Source organism: Drosophila navojoa, chromosome 5, assembly GCF_054131105.1.
Source record: "Drosophila navojoa isolate 15081-1374.11 chromosome 5, UAZ_NAV_1.0, whole genome shotgun sequence".
Taxonomy (NCBI): domain Eukaryota; kingdom Metazoa; phylum Arthropoda; class Insecta; order Diptera; family Drosophilidae; genus Drosophila; species Drosophila navojoa.
The window spans coordinates 21,779,500-21,804,941 of NC_142893.1; the positions used below are offsets into that span (position 1 = coordinate 21,779,500).

Genomic DNA, 25,442 nt, shown 5'->3' on the forward strand with positions numbered 1-25,442 from the left:
AGTTTTACTTGTACTTTTAGTGCAGCAAATCCCAATGCCAGACCCATACCCAATCCCTTTCCCAATCCCAGTAACAATCCCAATGCCAAAGTCGCCTGCAGCCAAACTTGCCGCCTGCAGAGATGCTAAAGCTGATCCTGAGATTGTGTTGTAACAAGTTAATTGAATTTGCACTCAGCCAAGCGTCATGCATCGGCATCGCCAGCTGAATGCAGACGTAGCGAATATGCTGGCTAAAGATAGATAGAACGAGGCACCACCCCTCTCCCCCCCTGCCATCGTTGACGGTGCAGGCTAAAGAGGTAGATATTCCGATACAACTTACTTAGTTTATGGCAAAACTAGCAACAGTCCAATGCGTCGCTCACTCTCACTCTCTCTATCTTTCTCTCTCTCTCTCCCAGTTTTGTGTGCGGATTCGATTTCAACTTCCACATCCTCTCATCCACTCACACAAGCACACTCATGTCCCAATTTTCACTGCCTTCATTTTTCGCCCCAACAAAATTTTGTGATTTGCACAGATTTTTGCTTGTCCTTCTCAAGTTCGCCTTATTTTGTTGTTGTTGCTGCTGTTGCCCTTTTGCCTGATTTCCGTTCAGCTCTACTGTCGATTCCGGCGCATTTTATGCTGTGCAACATTGTTGTAGCTGCCGGCAGCAGCAGCAGCAGCAGCTTTGGAGTTCATTAAGCGCATGTGAGCCGCTGCCAAACAATGTCAAGCCCTCCTTCACTCAGTCCTGCTCACTTGAGCTCGCAACTCGACGGCAGCGTGTTGATCCTTTCAGACAAATGGGCCTCATTCCCGGTAGCGAGAGCTCAAGCTTTTAGCAGATTAGTTTTCATCATCTTAACATTCCTAATTAATGACGCCTTTGTTCAGCTCCGCTTAGGTGTTAAATCAAAGACTCGCCGAGCATGCATGCGTAATGACTAATGAGTTGCGAGAGATATGAGAGCACGAGCTGCGATGCCTGCTGATAAGATGAGCCGGCTTGAGATGAGGTGCTGAAGGGCCTGCAACAGTGAGTTGCACTCGAAAATTTGCCATTTTGTTGACAGCTGAGCAGGAAATAACAATGCGAACTGAGGATAAACAAAGCTCATTAGCTCTGCTCTGTATATGGCTGCATTTATAATTACAGATCAGAGTTGGAAATTTACACAATTCATTAGTGCGGCTCATGGAAGCTTGCATGTAAATATACATACGTACATATTTGTGTATATTTCTAAACTATTTTGAATGGGGTTGGTGTGTTTTATATTCATATTTAAGAGAACAGGTCATGGACAAATGTCGCTCATAATGTAAATTATTTCGTATGTAAAATTGTTTGTTATTTCTGTAAAATATTTATAGAAATAAATAAATAAATGTGTTAATATATTAATATTTTATATTTAATATTTGTCTAAATAATTTATTGAAAAATATTTAAATATTTATCTGAAATATTTATTATGTAAATTGTATTATTTCTGTGAAATATTTTAATATTTATATATTTATATTAGATATTTACTATGTAAAACATTTTATTATTTATGTAAAATATATTATTATGTCCCATATTATATTCCCCATCGATTTACAAATATCTTATTCTTGATTAGGAAATAATAATACAAAACAACCTGAACAAATTTATACCAACTTACAAGCAATTTCTAAGAGTCTGAGGCAATTAATATATTGTTAGTAATACTTGCATAATTTGAGCTTGCTTGCCTCCCATAGAGAGTAGCCGAAATGAGCTGCTTAAAGCCCGGGCGCTGTGCGCTCTATTCGAAAATTGTCATTTTGCTGATGGAGAATAATAATACGAAGTGCAGCTAAACAAAGCTCATTAGTTGTGCTGCTCGTATAATTAGAGATCAGAGCTTGAACTTTACATAATAAATTCGGATTCCTCATGACAGCTTGCATATATTATGAAAACTTTTTATTGCTAAATAATTCGTGCTCATTAAAAACGAATTCAGTTGATTAAATTTTGAGTAGTTCGTTACACAATGCCTTCTTCTGACTGCTGTCCTGCTGGCCCATAGAATACAATTCTATACTAGGACTTCCTTCACTTAAAGTGAATCGAATTTCGTATATTCATTTTGTGACATTTTTGTCGAACTAGTCTGATTCAGCTGCACGCGTTAGGTTCATTATTTGACATGTATACAATTTTAATGCAATTATCAGACGCTAACACATTAATTAACATTGTACTTAATTAGCTCTGCGGCTATGTGAGTTTTAATCAGGGGAATGAGATTCGTGCCCATTTGCCAGCAAATGCAAGTCAACAGAAATGTTTCACAAATTTCGCTCGCTGTTCGTGCTGTTGCATTGTAATCATATATAATTATGATATTGAAAATCAAATACCGCATTAAGTTAGAGTAACAAAGAGGTGACCGATACACAGAAACGCCAAAGTTTGTAAAACTAATTTCCTAGTGGGAAATGTCAAAATGTTTTTGACAAGTCCAATTTTGGAAAATTTGAAAATTTTGCTGTAATTAACTTTGGGCTAAGGCAATTAGCGCTGCACAGAAACTAATTTATTTTATGTGCGTATTTGTATGTAAGCTGTGAACTTGCTCTCTACTTCTCTCTTTCTCTCTCTCTCTCTCTCTGTGTGTGTGTATTTGTGCGTGAGTACACCCACTGGCCAGGACATGCTAACCCACGTAGAGCATTATGTCAACATTGTTAATAAAAGTTGTACAACAAGTGCATATTCTGCATAATAATTATTCTGGGAATATATTTAAAACAGGAGCGCATTCAGGCTCGAAAAGTGTTTTTAAAACATTATTGAATTTAAAATTATTATTTTTCAAATTTTAATGTTTTACGTACAGATTATTAGAACATAGGTCCATAATAATATATTTAATTGTTACATTATTCACTTTTTAATATTTTCTGTAAATTAATATTTTACATATTAATTATTCTGTTAGTGTATTCGGTGATACAAATTTTACTTAATTTATGATTTATTATTATGCATAATTATTTTGTGAATTATTTTTAAAGCAAGATCGCATTCAAGGTAGTAAGTGATTTTACAATATTTGTAGTTTATTCTATATATTATAGCATTGTTTAAATTTTTTAATAGTAATTTTGGGAATATATTTAATCATTCTTTATCAATATAAATAAAAATATAAAAATTTAATAATTTATATTCAATTTTATTTTGAATTAATTTATTGCATTATTGACTTTTATTCTAATGCTTTAGTATTAATTTAGAGTCGCATATAAATGGGATCTGGGCCATTTTGTAGCACAGATACGCTCCTGTCTTACGTCCATGGCAAATAAATTGCAAACATCAAAATGAGCCCCGTGTCGTTTAGTCGCCTTCAGAAAGAAAATTGAGTGAGTGAGCGAATGAATGGGTGACAGCAGCAGCAGCAGCAGCAGCAGCAGCAACAGCAGCAACAACAACAGCAAGAGCAACAGTCGTTGGCTGACATTACACTTGTCAACGGGTAGTAATTGCTTTGACGATGCCAGGCGATGAACGGCTGCTGACTTTGACTGCGGCTTTCCAGGCACACAGCTCACAGCTCATCAGAAAACACAATAATTGCCAAGTGAAGGCTGAATGGGGATGAGAATGGCGACGGAAAGGCGATGGCAATGGCGATGGCGTTAGCCATGATGGTGTTTGGATGCTTGGTGTGCGCGCATCAATAACGAGCCGCGTCGCCTTGCTAACGTGGCCAAGTGGCCACCAAGTTGGCAGCAAGTCAACAGGCAACGCTGGGCGAAAATCACACCCATTTATCAGGCAGCAACGGCAGCGCAGCAACGGCAGCGCAGCAACGGCAGAGCAGCAGCAGCAACAGCGTCAGCTAATTGCAGTTCATGCGAAAAACATCGTTAATCAACTCATTGACAGTTTGTTATTTGTTAAACAAAGCTAATGACTTAATGGCATAAATGGTGCGGCAGTGGCAGCAACACACACACACATAGACACTTCTGTATGTATATGGAGTCAAGCAAGGATATCCGACAACAGCGCAACCAGCAGCTCCATCCGATCCATGACACGCCAGGCCACGGCTGACAAGTGGAGGTAAAATTAATTGTGCGGGACAGCGCGAAAACTGGGCGCAGAAACTTGAAACACGTTAACTCAGACATATGCTATATATAAAACGTAAATAATATATGTATGTATATATAAATAATCATATATAATGTTCAATATATACATATGTATATATAGAACAAGTAAGAAAGCTCTAGTCGAGACTGCTCGACTACGAGATCCCCTGAACCCTACAAGGAACTGATATTTCAATAATAATTAGCACACACACACTTACACACACACACACACACACACACACACACATACAAACAAATACACGCCCACACATACACATACAAACAAACACACGCACACACACACGCATATACAGGCGATTGCGCTTGGGTTGCGCTGCTGTGTGGCAATATTATGAGAACTTACGTGTTGAATAATTTGATTTCTAGACGTATATTAATGTATAATGTTAAATGTATGTCTAGTATTTGATATACGACTTTTACAAATATGAGGGTGAGGGGATGGATTTAGGAGTGGGGGGTAAATTTTAACAAAAACCGAAATTGTCTAAAATGTATCTTAATATACATTTTAAATTTGGAGACTCTAGCTTGAAAGATGTAGGAGATATAATTTTTTAACTGATCTTCGATAAGGTTTTTTATCGATAAAAAAGTATCGGAATGAGTTATCGTTTTTTAGTGATAAACTCGATCTGCGCGTGATATATACGGACATTTTAAAAAAAAGTTGAAGTCTCTAGCTCTTATATCTTCTGAAATCGACGCGTTCATACATACGGACGGACGGACGGACGGACAGACAGACGGACAGGGCTAAATCAACTCAGCTCGTCGCCCTGATCAAGAATATATATACTTTGTGGGGTCTGCCACGCCTCCTTCTGCCTGTTACATACTTTTAACAAAACCATTATACCCTGATTTCCCATTTTCAATGGGTTCAGGGTATAAAAAGTGTATGAGAAATAGTATGAAAAATTCAATATAATTTTACGATTATTAACCATAAATTGTAATAGTAATAAAAAGTGAAAACAAATATAACAATAATTATATCCAGTTGTGCTTCTCTTTTCAACGTTATTGAGTTCACAATTGAAATAAGCAGTGGCATTGTTTGTAATTGATATTTTGGCTTTAACTTATTACTATTAAAATATAATTGAAGATTTTAACAAATTTATATTTGTATTATATTATATTTAAATATATCTATGAACAAATGAAAAAACTAAAGAAAACGACTAAAACCTAATCTATTTTCGTGATGTAATAAAATGAAATTCCTTGCTAGCAAGAGTAGCAACACTATATATGGAACCTTTAAAAATATACATTTATATTTTTGTATAAAATACATATTAAGTAAATCCTCATCGCACTAAAAACTGCATTTAAAATTTCTTTTATTTTTTGGAAATAAAAATCAATCACCTAGTTTATATTTTATGGAACTCTAAATTTATTCATTCAAAGATAACACTGCTCTCCAGCACTGCTCCAAAGTACTTCTTACTGTCATAACAAATATCCTCTAAAAAGCTTTTAATTTCCTTATTTCGTATTTTAATAAGTGAAAGATGAATAAAATAAAAATAAAAGAACATGGATATATTACTTCCTAATCCAATGGGATCTTTCAAATAACTCATCAGCTTTACGAATAAAAATAAATAAATACGCCAACATAAACTGAGATTTAGAAATGAGACATATTTCTATGACGATTTCATTGAATCCAAGCAAGCAACGACTATTCCCTCCCAATTCGAGGAACCTTTTGAAATTGGAAACTTCATACAAACCTTTTAGTTCGTTGGCTCTCAACATTCAGATCGCAAAAACAAAAAAAAAACAAAAAACAAAAATAAATTTTAATTTCCTCAAATTTTTCCTAAATTCGAAGTGAGTGATTTTCTAGTTGAGCACGAGGTTTTCTTGAAGGACTTGGCAGTGATCGAAAGATATGAACATGAATTACAACATTCCCTACGAGGCTAACTACACCGACGATGTGGGCAACGGATCGGGTACTCAGTCGCGAGCATTCTAATTTCTCACGGTTTGCATTCCTTGCAGATGGTGGGCATGCAGCCCCTGGGCATGCAGGGCATGCCGAGCATGCAGGGCGCGGCCGGCGGCTCGATGCCGATGAGCATGCCAATGAGCATGCCGATGGGCATGGGCGGATCGGGCATGGGCGGATCGGGCATGAATCAGATGCAGCTACCGCTGTCCAGCATGGCGGGCATGTCGATGCCAATGTCCTCGGCCAATCAAATGTCCTATCCGATGCAGCGGTCGGCAATGCCGACGCAGCCAATGGGCATGATGTCGTCGATGCCGCAGACTCAAGGCAGCCAGCTGGGCATGTCGATGTCGCAGCTGCCCCCCGGAGCTGTGACGCCCTTGAACAGCGTCTCTGTGATGCCGGTGATGGGCGGAGGGGGCGGCATCGATGGCGGTGGCATGAATGTCGTCGTGCCCGATCTACAGCCTATGTCGGCCATGTCCCAAATGGGCTCCAACACTCAAATGCCGCAGATGCAACACGGCCGCATGACTGGCGGCTCGGCGACCGGCAACTCCAATTGGGTGCAGAGCCCCAACACCAACCAAATGATGTGGAACTTTGCTCAAGCCTATACGAATATGCAGCAACAGCAGCAGCAGCAGGCCGCTCAGCAGCAGCAGGCCGCGCAGCAGCAGCAAGCCGCTCAGCAGCAGCTGCAGCAGCAACAGCAGCAACAACAACAGCAGGAGCACCAGCAGCAGCAACAGCAGCAGCATAATCGCATGAAGGCCCATTACGATTATTCCAGCAACAATAGCTACAGGGAGACGCGCAACGGATTAAAGTAAATATCTCGGTCCTCGATACAGATTATTTGATTTTACAAATATTTTGATTTTTCACATTTTTCAGCTCGCCCACAATGTATGACTCATTACGATTAAGAAGCAGCAATGGATGCATAGGTAAGACCCACTCTCAATTTCCTTCTCTGTTCACCAAACATTCATCTCATTCACTCATTGCAGGGAAAAAGGTTCCGCAGTGGCGCTAATCCTTTGGTTTGTCTGGCTATATATCATATATATGTTCACATCGCTTTATAGCTGCTTCAGTTGCCAATTGTCGTCCATATCATACAGATTCCGTTCACATCAACAAATATTTCAATCGCGCTTTGCCACAGTGGCCGAATGATCGACAGGTTGGCCTCAAAGACTAACTGAGCTGCGCGAGTGCTTCAATGAAATATTTGCAGGTATCTTTCGTGAACAAATATATGTATAATAATAACATAATCAAAACAAAACGAAAAGCGAATAGGCATCTGCTTTAGTGTGAAACAAAAATAGGTCGAACCGTTTCTTTTATGTCCTAATATAATTTTAACGTAAATTCAAAGTTGACTTTTCTGGGTGGCATTTGCGTTGGTCCAGTTGGACTGCTCCTGGCCGTGCTCTGCGAATACTTTGTATATGCATAAATTCTGGAGTCGACCGCAGCCGCAGATGCCGCAGCGACTCCAGCAAAAACTCGAGTAAAAGTTTTCCACAATTTTCGCTGGCGGGCACAAATGCATTTGGCGTCGGAGTTTTCACTTTGGCTGCGTATTTGGCTTTAAGCGCTTTGATTTATGGCATTCAGACATCAAAATTGGCAACATGTTGCGACTGGCGACCGGAGTGGTCCGATATCAAGACATTTGGCTAAAAATGAGCCAGCCAAGCGAAACGTCGACGATGAAAAATTTATGCTGACCGCATGATGAACGCATAAAAAATGCTGCCAACTTATGGCCAAAATGCAATCCAACTCGTTTCAGCGCATATAAACAATGGCTTTATCGAGTCAACGGCATCAGCTGGCATTACGAGGCCACTCTGGGGATACTGGGATGCGGATACACACGCACACACGCAAACACACACACACATGGTAGAGACCATGACCAGGAAAACGAAAACTAAGTCATTTTGTTGTAACGTTCGAGATTCTGGCAGAGCGAAGGTGTGAATATTTTATGTGACACTATTTTGATATCATAAATCTTTCAGTTGTTTACTCAAGCGCCCTAGCTCTAGTTGAATTTTACATTGGCCGCACTGGGTTTGCCACAAATCTGCCGATTGAAGAACGCGGCGCCAACTTGGGGCTGGCAGCTCTATCTATCTTAGTAGAGGCTGTGATTGACCAATTGATTGATTGATTGATTGATTGATTGATGATTAACATTCAGCTCAAGTAAGATATTCCCATAATGTCCTGAGTATCTCTTCGACTTTTGCTATAGATGATGAATAGAGCTCAGCCTACTGTAAGTCTGCTTTACCTCTTTACCTCTGAGCGCACAGAAAATGTCCCTTTTTTTGTTGCTAAATTACGAAACAAGTTTGCAAAAATTTCAACTATGCCAAAACTAAAATAATCTCATTTAAACTGCCATCTAGCTGCAGCAGGAGCAGGAGCAGGAGCAGCAGCTATTGCCATAAGTACATACGAATAAACACAAACACAGAAATACTTTTCCATAGAGTTCCATGCGAACGGGGTCTCCGAGTCCCGATGCGCACATAAAATGCACATGCCCGAAATTGTTTTGGTTGAGAATTTTCGCAGAAGCAGCTCCCCCAAGTATTTTACATTTTTTTGTGGGAGTGGCAGCTGGCGGACACAGAGCATCATTAAAATTAAAAAAACCCACAAAAACAGACAGCTGAATGGACGTTGAATGCTCCACGAATGGACATTTTGAAAACTTTCAAGGAAACTGACGCACACGACGACAATGTGAGTGCTCCACTGCTGAACAGAGGCGCCCCTTCCTGGCGGGGGTCGGCACTGGGGTGACAATGGAGTGGGAGCGGGGATTGGGAGTGGCTTGTGCAAAAGTTGAGAAACCTCTCAAGTTGGCAATGCGTTGCATCTACTGCACGAAAATTTTATTCATGACGGAAGCAATACTCCAAATTTTGTCTATTAATATCTGGGCAATTCTTGGGTTTGAGTGTAATACACAAAAGTGGGCGGGTTCGGGTGGGCGGTGGCTTGGACTCGGGGCCGTACGGTTGGCTTGCTGCGTCTGCATATGTCCAACTGCCAGACCAACTGTCTGTTTGACTAACTGACACACAGGCACATACAGCTAGGGATGCGGTTGCTTGGCTACGGAGGCGGCTAACGGGACTACTGTACGGCCGATCTGCCTGGGCGCACATTGCCAACATAACCTCAAATTGCATTCCTAATTCCTTTTATACTCTACACAGTGAGACAGAGAGCGAGAGAGAGATAGAGAGTGAGAGAGTGAGAGAGTGAGAGAGAGAGAGAGAGAGAGAGAGAGAGAGAGAAATACACCCACAAGCGCTTTCTGCAAAATGTGCAGCTTCCTCTTGATGGCAGTGGACCGAGTTTTGGAATATTTCGTAGCACAAAATTTATTAGAATCATTTTATTATTTTGCGGGCAACTCTGCATGTTAGCATCAACATACGTCATATTTTTGTATGGGAGGCATCAGCGTGAGGGAGAAGAGGGCCTGCAGCAGGTGCCTGGACCTAAACACTTGGAGAATGTAATTTTGCAAATGCTGTGCGTGCATGTGTGTGAGTGTGTGTGTGTGTGAAGTGTGTAAGCCAACAATCAAACTTCGTACATACATATAGAATACAAAGTATTTCGTAAATATACCCAATATTAAGCTATATAATAGCTGCACACAAATAAGCGGCTTACAAAATGTTTTATATTTGTCGTTTAGCATGTGAAAACAACACATAACTTAAAAACAGATTTAAATTGCAAAATTATTTAGCAACAATTGTGTATTTTGTTGAGGAATATGCGACAGCGAAATGCCCTACAAAAGATTTTGTAGCAAATAAAAAATCCAAATATGCTATATAATAACAGCATTTTAATTTCTATAAATATGTCTTATAATTATATTATACATGTATCCACATATATATATAATATAATCATAAAGAAATATTTGTTATTTATATATTTATTTGATTAATTATTTATTTTTATTATTTGTCTATTCTTCTATATTGTTTAATTGACATGATATATTAATTTAGTATTAAATAAAAAAAAAAATTACTTTTATTATATATTTTTTATGAAGTAAACACAATGTAAAAAAATTAAAGCAATAATTTATTTCATTTATATATAGATTGTAAGTAAGCAAATATTTAAATAAATATATTTATAAATATTTGTGTCGTAAAATCGTTTACTATTTATGAAAAATATATAAAATTTATTATGAATAAACATGCAGATTATTATAAAATGCTCACGTTAATAAACCCGCTGACGATTGCGCTACTCATGAAAAATTCCATTTGAGAATCGACTGTGATATTTTATAAAACAATTCGACTGAAAGCATTCTTGAACATTTCGGTTAGCCACAGAGAGCTGTCAGTTGGCCTTGTCCTGGCACGGAAATGAGCCATAATTGCCGCTTCAAAATCCAGTCGGCAGCTTCTTCGCTCTAGCCACATTTTGGAATGGCTTTGCTCGGCTTGCGACAGGCCGCCAGCTGCATTCGAATAAGTGCTTAAGCAGCAATAATGAATCGCTGTCTCTCTCACTGTTTCTCGCTCTCTTTCTCTCTCTCGCTCCCACTCTGTTGGCAACACGAATGTCAACACGAATTGGACTTGTCGTTTGATGCCGCACAAAACATTTACAGCCAGGACATTCGCTTTTAATCACAAAGAGCATCATGCACCGGCTGCACCCACAAGCCTCACAGAATATTCTCCCTGCCCTGAGTTTCAGATGCTGTCTAAACTTTGTTGCCTTGTTTAGCATTTGCAGTCTGCTTTTTTGATTGTTGTATTTCGCTCTTATTTTTTTTTTTTTCTCTTTGCTTTTTGCATTTTTCTCTGTCCTCCCATGCTCGAATTTGTTGTTGTTGTTGCTACTAACTTTATGGCTTTTTAAAACTGTGCCAACATTTTGCTTGTTTTTACTGATAACTTCATCATCGTCATCAGCGTCATCGTCCTTGCCATGCTTGAATTTTGCACCGAAATACAAAAACAAACCCGAAAAAAAAGAAAGCAAACTTGTTGGCCAAATGTTTTGTCATGATTTGTGAGTCTCTCTCTCTCTCTCTCTCACTCTCTGCTTTGTGCTCAGCTTTTGCCTTTCATGAACAACTGTCAATGAAAACGTTGAGTATGTGTACACATCACTTGGCCCAAATTATAATGCGGGCTGGGGGCTCGAAAGGGGTTTGCAAATGGCTTTTTGTTTTGCTCATTCCGGCTGCTTTGAGTAATTAAATTTATGGCCAGGCGGCACATGCATAAACTGGCAACCTGTTCGCTTCGATCTCAATATTCAACAGACGCAGCTGCTATTCAAATGTTTGACTTTTTGGCCCGTGTCCATAACGGGCCGCCTAGGCCGTTCATGATATTTCCTAGTTGTTGTTTTTATTATCATGCCTGACTGGCCGCCTGGCCGGACGGCTATTAATTTCGAGTGGGAGCTCGCTCCGACCGGAGGCCCATGTGTACACATGTTTGGGCTTGTAAAAATGTCATGTTAATTTGTGGATTGTGCGACCAGCACTGGGCACTGGGCACTGGACACAGGACACTGAATACTGAATGCTGGACACTGGACACTGGACACTGGACAGTGGACAGTGAAGCATGCAAATAAATGTCTGGCTCACCGCTAACCCGCTCCAGGCACCACCCACGCATCGGATTGGCTTTGACCGGCTTTTTTCTCAGATTTATGAGCGAATCTGATAAGTGCTGCCAATAAATTTCGGATACAACAATGTGCAGTGCATGATGCTCCCCTCACTGGAAAATGAGGACTTTGAAGAGTTTTATTCTTCCTCTTCTTTTTATTTTGGGCTACTTTCAGTATTTGGGGTTATTTTATAGCTCAAAAAGATTTCTTGGGTGGATTGCAATAATGATGTTTATCTAGTATAAAGCTCTAACTTTTATTTATTAATATAAATCTAAAATGTATAATACTTATTTTAATAGAGTTTGATTGCTTTTATTTTATTATATATATTAAATAAAAAACACTTGAGTGTTGAGTTAAATTCGAATATCTAGTGAAAAGCAAAGCAATTTAATTATTCCATTTCCTCATATTTCCATGCAATGCTCTCTTGTATTTCGCTTTGCACACACACAACGAACATTGCTCATACGCATCGTGCGCCCAGATTTCAAACCAAACGTAATCACAGAGTCGCACACAAAAATACAACAAAAGCCACAAGAAATCAGTGAATTATACAACATTTAAACAATCACAAAACTCTGAACACACACTCTCACAGCGAGAGAGAGTGCGAAAGATGATGAGCGAAAGAGCGAGAGAGTGAAGAAATGCATAGAAATCCACAAAATTAAGTTAAGGCGTTCACACAATGACGTGAACAAAGTTGGCCAAAAACTTTCGAGAGAGCGAGGAGGCAAGGAAAAAAAGAAGAAGCAGAAGAAGAAACCAACCCAGCAGAAGTGAAGTAAGTTGAATGTAAGCAAACAAGTTGAACCAACAAACCAAGTCTCTAATTGTGTTTGTGCATGTGTGCATGCAAAGGCTGCTGCGGACTCTATATGGGACCTGGACTGTGTGTGGCCCACTGTTTTATGTGGCAGACCAGAACGCATCACTGCTGGCTCTGGCTGCGGCTGTGGCTCTGCTACAACAATAGGAGAAGAGCAAGAAAATGTGTAACAGCCAGCAAAGTAAAGGCACGAGCGAATGCCACAGCCAGCGCCAACAATACGTGAAATGCAACATTTTCGGTATGACGCTCGAGCACAAAAGCTCCCCACGGCGCACAAAGCCCAAACAAATGGACAAAAGCCGGCGAACAATTCTAGCTACAGTAAAGACGCGCAAATGCGGCTCACAATTTATCCAGCAAGCAAATTAATAAGCAGCTTAATAACATTCATACATTGTGCTTATTTATATTATTTTATGCATACAGGACATACTTTGTAGATATAATAAAAACAAATTTCATTTGATAAAATAAATATACATACAGCGTTATATGTATATGCATAAATAGGAACAGTTCATGCTGTATAAGATTTCATGCGAAAGTTCCTCACACCCAACAAGTTTCCACTCAGTTTGCATTGCTCAATTATACAGCGAAAGCCTTGATTCTTAGCCAAAGTATACGGATTGCCAATCAGTATCAATAGCGACTTGGCTCGCGAGATTAGCACATTCAGCAGTTGTGGATTGGCCACGATGGTCGTGTCAGCATTGGAGCAAACCAGGGAGCCAACCACTATTGGCTTCTCTTGGCCCTGGCATCCATGCACGGTACAGACAGACAGCCTGATGGCCCTGTTTGAGTAGGAAGTGCTTGAGCCGCTCACACTGTGCCTTATATGGCGTGATGACGCCAATGTCCTGCGCCTGCGGCTTGACGGCATTACCAATGCCCTTCCTGAGCATGGTTCTATATACCACGCCAGCACCTTGGCCTCTTGATCGTTGTAGCTGCTCGTTGACTGCGGACTGCGGCTAGTTTTCCCAAATACAGCATGGCATAAAACGGGAGACTGTGCGTTTGGCAAGTGGCTCCATGATGCGGCCAAATTATCATCGCAATAAGCTCGTCATTTTAGTATAGCTTATTGAACAGCCCCATAATCTTCGGATGGGATCTATAGTTGTAACGCAATCGCGTTTGCAGCGTGCAATCATAGTTGCCCATCGTTGCAGCATCGACCTCGTACGGTTTGCTCAGCATCAGACGCTCCGTTGGTGACTGGCGCAGACCCAGCGCAGCTGCACTCTTGTCAATGACAACGGGGCCCAACTGCTTGTGGTCTCCAGATAGTATTACGTGGCAAGCGGAGCCCTTGATGCCGTGGAAGCGGCTGCCTCATCAATGAAAACATATGCAAAAGGCAAACATTTTTGCCTGAAGGCGAGAACGCCAGCCATGCATAAGGTCGTCACAATTATTCGACAGTCCTTTAATCTTACATCGTCCTCGATGGGACAATCGGAAAAATTCGAGTATTTCAATACCAAGGGATGTACAGAACGCAAATCTCCTTTTCAATATATTAGGTTTGAGAATAGGCGAAACACCGCCTTTCTTTTCTTGTCGATGGGCAAAGTGACAAACTTTTTGTGATTCTCATTATGTTCACATATCTTCAGAGCGATTGTATTGCAGGCTGAGTTGGAGCCCGCTGTCACCAGGATGCGACCCTGGTTGAGTACATACAGTTGGAGAATAGCCTCCACTATGGTTGTGGTTTCCAGTGCCTATAAGGGGATGCAATCAGTCGTTGTCTATACCTCTCTCTCTCTCTCTCTCGCTCTGCCTCTCACTCACCTGGTGTTCCAAGTAGAATGTATGGCGAAACAGTGCTGGCTCCGGAGATAATATGCCGAACAGCCTGCAGCTGTTCAGCATTAGTCGCAATTTCAGTGTTGATGGCTGGCTGACATCGGTAATGGGAAGTAGATATTGTCGATAGATTCGACAACTCTTAAGTACATCGAGTACGTTATAAATCAAACGAAACATCACGCGGTTCGACCTAAAGACTACAGTCCATTTCTTTTTCAATGCCTTTGCGGGTATCCCTCGGTTTTTGAAAACAACAAAAGTGTTATTCACACTGAACAATATGGCCAAAATACCGACACATTTGATTCCCCATGCCATGGTGCTCATGGGCATGTGGCAGCTGTGCCATGAACAGCGGGGTCGGCAATGGATTTACTCGCAGACTTTCTTCAGAAATAAGTATAAGCTCGTCCACATGAGCCTCAATGACATCTTTGGGATTGATGGGCAACTGGCCAAATTTCAATTTGTAGAATTCAGCGCTGTTATCCACCTGCTTTTGTGGATGTTTTGTAACTCTTGCATTCGTCTGGTATAGTTAAGTATATTGATTCATTTGGACGATATCCTCAATAGTGTGCAGCTTTCTAAGAACAGAGACGATGTTATCGTAGCCCAATTTTCGTTCATCCAGATATTCGTTAAATCTAGCATCATTCGCTCTGAGACTTTCTTCACTAAAATTAGCTTTGAACGCTAGCAGCATATCCTTACTAGGTATATAATATGGGAGTGCCATAATATTAATTTACTTTTATGATATCTCTGAAAGCTACAAATTTTAAAATTATAATTAATTACATAGTATTTCTTATTTTTATATGACAAAATACCTTATAATCAGAAGCAACTGGCTCAACTTGCCGACAGCTTTATGGGAAGCCCACGATTCTGCTAATACATACATAACTTCGATGCTGATCACGCGAAATGGTTCACAATTTCACAATCGATATACAAAAGCAGTCACAGTTGTTTGCTTCTTGGGTTTCCATTTTCCACCTCTATGTGTATTCACAATTAGCTGTAAACGCATACATACATATGTATAGATATAGCAAAACGTAGACGATTCCATATACTAAATAGGTACACCTATAGATATATACATATATGTATATAATATATTTAGGTATACATAAGCCATACAGAAAGTTTATTAATTCAAATAACATGCATTCAACACGGACACAAGCTGATCGGCATTTGTAAGCCAGCACTGACACAAGCTGATCGCTATACGAGTAAATAGCATCACCAACCATAGAATAATCCTGTATGTATGTATGTTTGCATTACTCGCATGCATACATAATTATACCTACACACGTTGTGTACATACATATATACAATAATCGAAAAAAATATACATACATACATACATATGAATTAGAAATTTAAATTACATTATTCACTTCTTCAAACTGAATAAGTCATATTAACGCACAAATGAGTTTATTAAGTTCTTTGGATTACATTGGATAGCGGAGAATAAAAACTGAAAATGGGTAATAGAGTTCATATTTTATATTTAAAGATGCGCAAGCGAAGCTCTTTAATGCCAATCGACTGCCTGACTGATATAAAAGCTGAATTGACAAACTACTGACTCGACAATTGATCATCGTGTCCCATATACATACATATGTATGTAGCTCAAATCACTGACCAGAGAACACATATGTATGTAGATGGCGTTTTCAGCGCCGAAATACATATGTGGATGAGAGACTCCTCAACTTCGTATTTGCTCGGCTCAGTCTCTTGAGGCTCGAGCAGTGAAAATACAGCACAACAAAGCCAGTGCGCTGTGAGCGCTCTGAAAAAATGGTCCCGTTTTTATATGGAGCACGGGTGGCGCTATGTGTCCTACTCTCCCTCACTCTACCTCTCTCTTCTTTCTCTCTCCCACTCTCTCTCTCCCTTTTTCTCTCTCTCTCTCTCTCTCACTCTATGGTCACTCAAATCATCCAACTCAGCAGCGCACAATAATTGAAATTCGTCCACGACGATCCCAGCTCTTGCCTTTTGAGTGAAGGTTATACCATACAAAATCTTAGCGCACATCCGTGCTTCATATAAAAACGGGACCATTTATACATACATTACAAATTATATACATATAAACCCTGATTGGGTATACAAAATGTAACAGCAATATATTTGTAAAGGTTTTTCTAGATTTCCTAATCAAATGATCTGGTCTGTCAAGGGATGCCAGCACTACTAGTGGGTCTGCCTACATATGTAAGAATTCATTGCGCTTACTATTGGGAAATGGTGGGAAAAAGTGAAAATACGGTTAGGAACAGTCTGGAGCGGCAGTATCCACGAGCAGGCAAGTACATTTGCTTATGCGGCCTGGCAAGAAATGCGGCGGAAGTAGACGCTTCTGTTACTTCTGGCAGCTGCTGGGAGCGTTGAAATGGAACAAATGAACTTAGTCAAGGTTTGCCAACTGCACATTCAACACACATTCAACACACACACACACGCTCTCACATATACATATATATGTATATACGGAAGGAACGATTGTGCCTGTAAGCAAGGCAAACAAATGATTTTACTCGTTACAAGAAAAGTTAAACTTGTAAATTCAAATTTCACATTTGTCTGAAATTCGCAATTACATTTTGGCAACAACAATGAAATACGAGCACCTGAGTGTCGACTAAAGGCCCAGGCCCAAGCACAGGCCACGCCCACCCACTTCATGGCTCATTGTTCCGGCGAAAGACGCCGCAAATGGAGCATGCGAAAAACACAGAAAACAAGAGAGGGGAACGATGGCATCAGAGCGAGAGAACGAGTAAGAGGGACAGAGAGAGAGAGAGAGAGAGAGAGAAAGAGAGGGAGGGATGGAGAGACGGATAGCAGCCAAACATTTGGGAGCTAGTCTCCTAAAGCATATTGTAATAATCCAAATGAAATTAAATGTACCGTAAACATTTCGAATTACGGAAGCAAAGGCAGCACACAGAGCTTCGTTCGATTCAGCTGCCACATGCGGCTCCTCTGCCCACATTCAGCATCCAGCATCCAGCATCCAGCATCCTGGCTCAAGGCAGACCATATCAGGTGCAAGCGAAGACAATAAAAATGCCCATAATTGCAAATGTGAGTCGGCTGGCAACAATTGGCCTAAAAGCAGAGAGAATTGCTAGCAGAAACCATTGACCCATGCACTTGGCCAGTGGCTAGACGAAAACTCAGCAACATTGTTTTATTTCGGGCATTGGTGGCTTTTGGATATCAGTGACTTAGCCTAAGAATCGAACTGGAATCGGAGCTGGAGCTCTTTACATTAATGTCTTAGAAATCTTGATAGCTCCTCAGGTCAACACAGTTCTTCACGCTCTTATAGATACATGTAGATATTACAAATGGATTTCCATCATACTTTCCAGTCGATCAACTTTGGCTCCTTTCTTACTGTCCAGTTCTTCTCAGAGCTTGGCCACTTGCAGACAACGTGGCCCGCCCGCATGCCATCAATCAATAGCAAACAATATTTCAATCAATTTGATCACCGCTAAATTCAATTTGGCCATTCTATGGCATAGCACCATTAAATTAGTGCTGCAAATGAATGGGATTGAAGTAAGAGGCATACCAATGAAATTGCACATTTTACAATCACTAAACGACGATGAAAGGCTGCGAGGATCTGTGGCTGCAGCCTGTGCTGCCTCGAGGATAATTTATTTCTAAAACAACTCTATCGCGATGGAACCATTAAGAGTTCGATTTATTGTGCCGGCTTGCAACAATTTGACAAGCAAATTGCTATAATTTCTTTTCCTCAATGATCGAAGACTGTGGGGGCGGGGCAGACCAAGGAGACTGTAGTCGTGTGCCAGTGATTGTGTCTGTGTGTGCCTGTGATGTGTGTCTGGACATATTGCCAGTCATGAGCAACATTTTCGCGCTTTTATCCAAGGAAATTTATGTAAGCGATAAAATCTCAACGACTACTGCTGTGAGACCGGCCCAATGCAGGCGGCCGAGCCCGAGGCAGCGCCAACGAGTTGCCAACTAATTGCAATGCACGAGAGAGACGACGACTCCAGGGGATCGCGATCCTCCGTTAAATTGCAATAATTCCGTTTGCATTACGAGCTGGCGAATCGAGCCGTCGGCGAGTTTGGCTTATTAGGTGGTCACAGCTCTATTGCGACTAGAGCCACAGCTGCACGGAGCTGGCCAAAGTGTTTTGATTTTACGAGAGCAAATGAAGGCAAAAATTTATTGGTCAGCTTATTGAATTACTTGTGTATTGGTAATGGCAATGGCTAGGCCTGCTGCATGGGCCACTGATAATTAAAAGCTGTGTGTGTGTGTGGTCCTCAGATATGATATATGTATGCATATATATGCAGCCAGACAGATATTCATGTCCAGCCTTTAAGGCCTAATGATCGGCCTAGCATAGATGCGGAAATCTTGCAGCGCATCTGGCCGAAAGCGAGGCTATAAATCAAGAGGCACGCACTGCGCCAAAAGGCAATCATCATTAAAATTCAAAAAGCAAAATAAAATGTTTGTATTTTGTATGCATGAATGCACGTATTAAAAATACATATACATGTAAAAATAAACACATATATATATATATAGATATATATTTATTCATTTTAAAATTAAGTTCCCGTTCCCGTTCCCGTTTCGAGTTGCAGTATTTTCCCGAAAATCTCTGTTCAGATGCTGTCGAGAAGGCGGCATCGTAAAAATTCGCAAAGAAAATTCACAATTTTGCTTTTATTTGCTTAACCGACAAATTATGACTTTGTTGCGTGTTTTACGAGGCGGCATTAGTCCGATGACATTGGCCAAAGCTGTACTAAATTAAAAAGCACTCCAAGCACATCAGCATCTTTGGTTTTTCGTTTTATTTATTTTTCTCTTTTGGTATAACGAAAAATGGCATTTTATAGCGATTTTAATATGCCACGTCGGACTAATTGTTGGCCGGGCTAAACACTGTGGCAGCTTTTATGGCACTTAGAAAGCCGTTAATTCTAATTTTAACGGCTCACTTCGCGTGCGGCCGGCTTTGCCTCATAATGTTAATTCCTTGTTGATTTCACAATATTTATATTGGACTGAAGCGATCGTCGAGGGGTTAATCGGATTGCAGATTGTCCCAACGGCCCAGTCAGTTTAAAAAATAACGTCATTTCGGGTGTCAATTCGAAATGACGTTTACCAGCACTAAATGTGCCCACTGATGCTATTTCAGCTTTTTTCGCGTCAGATCTGGCATCTTGAAAATCTGATTGTGAGACGAATTTGAACACAGCGAAAAGAGAATTCTTGCATATTATTACATATAAAAGTATTTCTTAATATTAATGTTTTTTTTTTTCTTTGCAATGAAAAATATCTAACTTTTATACAAAATCATAAATTAAATATCTTTATTTATATTATATTATCTATTCGAATTCCTATTGAGCTTCTTTTAATCAAATTTCCAGCAAAATTTAGTTTTTTGTGTGACGAAGAAATGGCAACTCTGGCGAATTGCATTCGATTGCAATGGCGATTCGATTATTGCTCAAGCCCGTCACTGTCATCGATATTGAAAAGAGGCCGACCCTGCCAACGTTCACCAACACTCTTTCTGAAAAGTCGCTGCGAGTGTGTCAAAGCTTAAGAAAATTTCGTTAAAAAGAAAATAAATCTACGAGGAAAAACTGTGTAAAATGGCTGAACAACAAGAAACCAATGTGTTACAAATTGTCTCGGTAAGTCAAGGGGAATTGAATTGCATTGAAAGATAATTGAAGGAATAAAATTATATTTGGGGAAATTACAATTCATCGCCTATTTCGATTGTCCAGCTGACTATTGAAAACTGTTTGGGCTGCGAGAAGGAGTTTTTGAAGTTCTCCCAAGTTGACAATGTGCATCTCTTGCTGTACAATCTGGACAAGCCGAATGGCACAGTGCCATCGTCGTCCCTGATGGTGACGCCCGTGGGCCTCGCCCTGCAGCTGATGTGCAGCATGGAGTACAGCAATGGCGAGAGCTTGCGCCGCTTGTCACAGCTGGAAATAGGCAAGGGCAGCGTGAAGATGAGCTTCAAGCTGGAGCGCCTGGGGGGCATTAGTGTTGAATACGATCCGGATCCCGAGAGCGACCTGGACCTGGAGCCCAGCACTTCGAAGCAGGCCCTGGAGCGTCAGGAGCGCCGCGCTCTGATGAAGCAAATTATGCGCTCGCGCCGCCAAATGGTGTACGAGGTGAACGTACATCGCCGCTTCGACGACGAGGACTGCTTGGACTACATTAGCTTCCAGCTCAATATGGGCGAGTGGCGCGAGGTGTCCGTTGTCGAGTTCCACAACATATTCTTCGTACAGCCGCCGCGACTGACGGAGCTGATGTGCACCTACCAGCAGGAGTACGCCAATAACTGGCTCAAGATTATTCAGGCCGATGCCAGCACCTATCGCAATCTCAGGTGCCTGCCACACCCCCTCACGCTTTCTGGGCGACTTTGAAAAGCTCACGAGTCTCTATTACCATTATTGCAGGGAGGATGGAAATCCGTTTGACACTTTTGTCAAGCTGTTGGATCGCCAAAACAACGACCATCAGCAGGCTCTTCTGAAGAAGCTGGCCACCAATTGCCTGGCTGCCAGCGAGGCGACTCGCCAGAGCGAACGTCGCTTCCTGTTGCAAATGTTCGACAGAGTTCGCATCATCTTCGAGTACATCACGATCAATGAGTACACCGTGTGGTTCTTTGTGCCACGCCTCAATCGCTATACTGCTCTGGATCAGGTGGTAAGAGAGCAGTACCTATAGCCACTGAGTCTTCATATTCAACGCCATTGCATTTAATTTGAATTGATTTCACTTTCCCAGACCGTGGACGACTTTGACTTCTGTAACGTGCGCAGCAGCATCAAGCTGATTCGTGACGAGAGCGACTCCTTTTGGAATCGCACTGACCACAACATCATGGATATACTGCTGGTGGCCTTTCAGCTGGCACTCGCACACATTGCCAAGCAGTCGGTGCTGTTCCTGGGCCAACTCGAAAAGGTTTGTATGAGTTGCACCGTAAGCTCTGTAGACTATGCTATATAACCCCCCTTGCCACCACAGCTGAGCGAGTTTGTATGCCTCCAGTACGCCACGGCCACCTTTATGAACGGCACCCAATCGAAGGCAGATGGCCAAGGCAACTCTACTGTAAGTTTCGACTAATCGCAAAGCACTTGACACGATCTTATAAATCTCGCTCTTTGACGCATCCTTATGACAGAAGTGGTTCTGCTTGCGCTACTTGCATCGCATTATTGAGCTCGCGGAGACCCTGGGTCTGGTGGTCTTCATTGAGTATCCGGGCGCCATGACGCTGCTCCCGGAGAATCGCCAGGTAATCAAATGTGTGCAGCAGCGCGACGACAAAACTGGCGCCATCTCTTGGCAGCTGAGCGAGGATGTGACCAAAAAGGCCCCCAGTGGCATTCATGTGATCAAGGAGGCCATCAAATTGGACTAAATGCATGTTCCAATAACTGAAAAAGACGGACATGACCGTGCATTTTCTGGCATTTAATTTACATATATATAATATATATATACGCGCATTCAACATAACACATAATCATAAATTAATCGATTTCACTGATCTATTGGACAATTATAATTGTATTCATACTTTCATTCAATCCCACTCATATTAATTGATTCATTCACATTCTAATTGTATTCATACTCTCATACAATCACAGGCATAATAATTTGAAATAACATAATTATTTTAATCATTTAATTGCAATTTTCCATAATCTTATATCACCTTAGTCCCTCACCAGTAGAGTTCATACCATATCATAATAAAATAAAATACCTACCTTTTAATATATCTTATTTAATCTAACAATGCAATATAAGTTATTCACTCTAGCATAGCATAGCAAATCATATTTATATTTTGTAATGTATGAACATAAAAACGGACTTTTACCCTGGTACATCCAGAATATAGTCCATGTGAACAAAAATTGTATATTCAATTTGATAGAGAATGAATAACAAAAAAGTATTTATATATATATTTTTAATATATTTTAGATATTAGAGTATATTGAAAAATAAAATATTTATACATTCTTAAAGTAATATTATAAAAATTTCCCTCATGAAATAATATACAGTTGCATATTTTGTGGACTTTCTGCGTCATCAATCTCATTTATGGTTTTTGCTATTGCATGCAAATGTTTGGGAAGTGCTGCTAGCTAGATGAGATCATTTTTTAGCTGAATTTCAATTAGGTAGCTGTCTGTCAGTGTGGCCTAAACAACAGGGCTACAATAAATTTACAAAAAACGAAATGTTGGCTAGCTGTACTACCAAAAGCAGCAGCAGCAGCAACAGTGCGCTACATTAGTTGTCAGCCAGTGGCACGCGTCATTTTCCGGCGAATTGCATTTTGCGCAAACCGAAAGCATTTTTAGTCAGTATCCCGCAGACCGACCCGACCCGCCCCGCTCTCTGACACATAGTAGAAGAAGCAGAGAGGCAAAGAAGGATGTAGCTGACAGTATATGTTTTCCGTATCCGTATCCGTAACCCAACACTGGCTGGCTGGCTTGTTGGCTGACTGACTGACTGTCCGACTGACTGCTTGACTGATTGGTGGTTGTTTGTGCAACTTTTAGTGGTGCATTTGTTGGGCCCAGGCACCATTTGGAAATGTTTTCCCGAGCATTTCTCATGTCTTGTTGTGAGCGTCGTCAGTCAGATGCATTTGCACTTCATCGCTCATACGCAACATGGCGAAAACCCAATTTTTGTTATACAGAATTTACTATCTATTCTCAAGCACTAAAGCCTTAAGAGTTCAGATTCACTATTCCTTCTCCCCTTGTCCGCCCCTCAAAGCATTATCCATCGCTTGTAATAGAGTAATTAGTTTTCCATAGCTGCTGGGCAAACATTTTTTAATTTATTGGCGAATATCTGCAGCCCTGGGGTCAGCTCTCAGCTGCCGCATAGTTGGGTAGCTCGCTGGCCAGCTGACAGGTTTCACTGCAGCTCGGCTGGCAGCTGCAGGCCGAATTACGTGCCAGTTTTCGCACCTCGTCCAAAGCGAGGTGCTGCACTCAGCGAAATGACAGCTAAGCCTCAGACACACGCACTACACAGCCGGTGCTGGCAATTTGAATAATTGCGAAATGGCACCTAGAAAAAAAGAGGAAAAATATTTTTCCGAGAATGCCTTCAGATTTGCCTCTCATTTCGCGACTTGCACTTGTTACATTTTCTGCTTCGGCAATTGGAAAGTAAACACCGACTAGACTCAGGCAGCATTTTCTTGGCTTTTCCCTTTTTTGTGCAGCGCAAGGAGTCTGCTATCCATTTGAATACATATGTACATATATGCGATCTAAGTAATGAGTCGCACTGCTAGCCAACCGTCGACTCTATTAAATTTCATGTGGAAAGTGGCTTCAACAACTGCAGATTAAACAGCCCGCTGATTACCCACATCAGGATGCCTAAGGAGGCGGAAAAGGTTGCGAACTCGGGCCGGGGCACCGGCAAGGCAAGCCCAGATGCTCAGGGCTGCATGAAAAAGGTCAAGCCCGTCTTTGGGCATAATTAAAAATTAATAAGCGGCTGCTGGAGCAACAACAGCTGCTTGGCCCACCGAAGCGTGTTGGCATCGCAATCTGTAATTATGTAAGGGCGATTTCACGATGCGACTACAACAAAAACAAGTGCACGGCTATGACGGCATTCACCCTTTTACTGGTTGCTGGCCCGGACAGCCGAAAATGTTAGCCAGCTCCGACTCTCAGCCCCGTTAGCTGAAGCCGGCTGCTAAAAGCGCAAATGAGCATTAAAAACTCGTTTCAACTAAATATTTAAACAGTTTATTATACTGGCTGCCAACACACACACTAGCCCACACACGTGTGTCGGGGGCGTGGCAGACGCTAAAAGCCGCGCATGATTATGGCCACCTGACCGACCGCACTCGCCCCCTGCGAAGCAGGCGCGTGCAATGCGCCAAAAGGAAATTTAAATTTGAATTAATTATGATACCGGACTCTGGCCCGATGCCGCCCTAGCTCTATTTGTGCTGGTTGGTGGCCGCCAGTGGACACTGCCGGCACCTACAGCTGACTGCAATTAGTCGCTGCGGGTCTGCACGAGTGCTGAAATTCGCCAAACAACAAATACTGCCACTTAGCGCCGCTCAACAGGAGGTGTGAACATGTTAAGCGAGACTTGGATGTGTAATGCCCAGAGATATAATCTAAATGGGCATTTACAGCATTTAACTGGGCTTTAGTCATGTATTTGTATAAACAAACAGATCGACGAACAGCAGGAAGTCTGCTCAAAATCCGTTTGGCCATCAAAATGCGAATGGCTGCAGCAGCCTGTTAAATTACAAATGAACTCGATTGGCATCGAGCCGGACAGCTGCAGTGGCTCCCGGTTGGGCCAGGCAAGGTCAACGGCATCGCTTTGACTGATCCCACAGATGGGCGGCATTCGGAAGTGGATGGATGCAAATGCAACTGTGGGGCATTCGGTGAAATCAAGCATTCAAGTGTCATTAATTAGTCAACAAACATGGCCAAACAATTGACGGCCGCTTTGGTGGTCACTCAAAAACAACAGCATTCATTGGCCATGCCCACGCCCACGCCAATGCCCACGCCCACGCACGCTTTTACGCTTCATTTGAGCAAAAACGAAAGAGTGAAGGCGCTGGGCAATGGCCGCTGCATTTGCGTTTAATTACGAAATAATCCAGTGGACGGTGAGCACGAAAATCGATTGGGATTGCGATTGACATTGGCGCAGGCAGCTCTCATCTGCGTTTCAATCCACTTCAATGCACTGATCTCCCGCCAAACAGCCAACAGCCTCCAGACTCGTGGCATGTCAGCGCCAATGAT

The 25,442-nt window shown here is 41.4% G+C and overlaps 4 protein-coding genes across 4 annotated transcripts in view; 3 read left to right on the forward strand and 1 right to left on the reverse strand.

The window, feature by feature from the left end:
- Prosbeta5R1 (Proteasome beta5 subunit-related 1) overlaps positions 1-23,448 on the forward strand; it is a 55,820-nt gene extending 32,372 nt beyond the window's left edge. Inside the window, exon 3 of the mRNA XM_089260782.1 lies at positions 23,432-23,448. The gene's annotated coding sequence lies outside the window, so the exon portion shown is untranslated. The remainder of the gene's footprint in view (positions 1-23,431) is intronic.
- On the forward strand, positions 5,882-7,508 carry LOC108655272 (uncharacterized). Its single transcript, XM_018107024.3, has 4 exons — positions 5,882-6,113; positions 6,179-6,957; positions 7,026-7,078; positions 7,142-7,508. The coding sequence occupies exons 1-4, from the start codon at positions 6,066-6,068 to the stop codon at positions 7,165-7,167; spliced, it is 906 nt and encodes a 301-aa protein (XP_017962513.1). The 5' UTR covers positions 5,882-6,065; the 3' UTR covers positions 7,168-7,508.
- On the reverse strand, positions 13,199-13,589 carry LOC108652877 (uncharacterized). Its single transcript, XM_089262188.1, has 2 exons — positions 13,513-13,589; positions 13,199-13,469 (listed from the first exon to the last, which is right to left on the reverse strand). The coding sequence occupies exons 1-2, from the start codon at positions 13,587-13,589 to the stop codon at positions 13,199-13,201; spliced, it is 348 nt and encodes a 115-aa protein (XP_089118314.1).
- Positions 20,100-22,059, forward strand: ord (orientation disruptor). The gene is made up of 6 exons (XM_018103343.3): positions 20,100-20,252; positions 20,349-20,971; positions 21,045-21,297; positions 21,379-21,558; positions 21,622-21,708; positions 21,782-22,059. Exons 1-6 carry the CDS (start codon positions 20,211-20,213, stop codon positions 22,019-22,021), a joined length of 1,425 nt encoding a protein of 474 aa, XP_017958832.1. The 5' UTR covers positions 20,100-20,210; the 3' UTR covers positions 22,022-22,059.
- Positions 23,449-25,442: the final 1,994 nt, after the last annotated feature.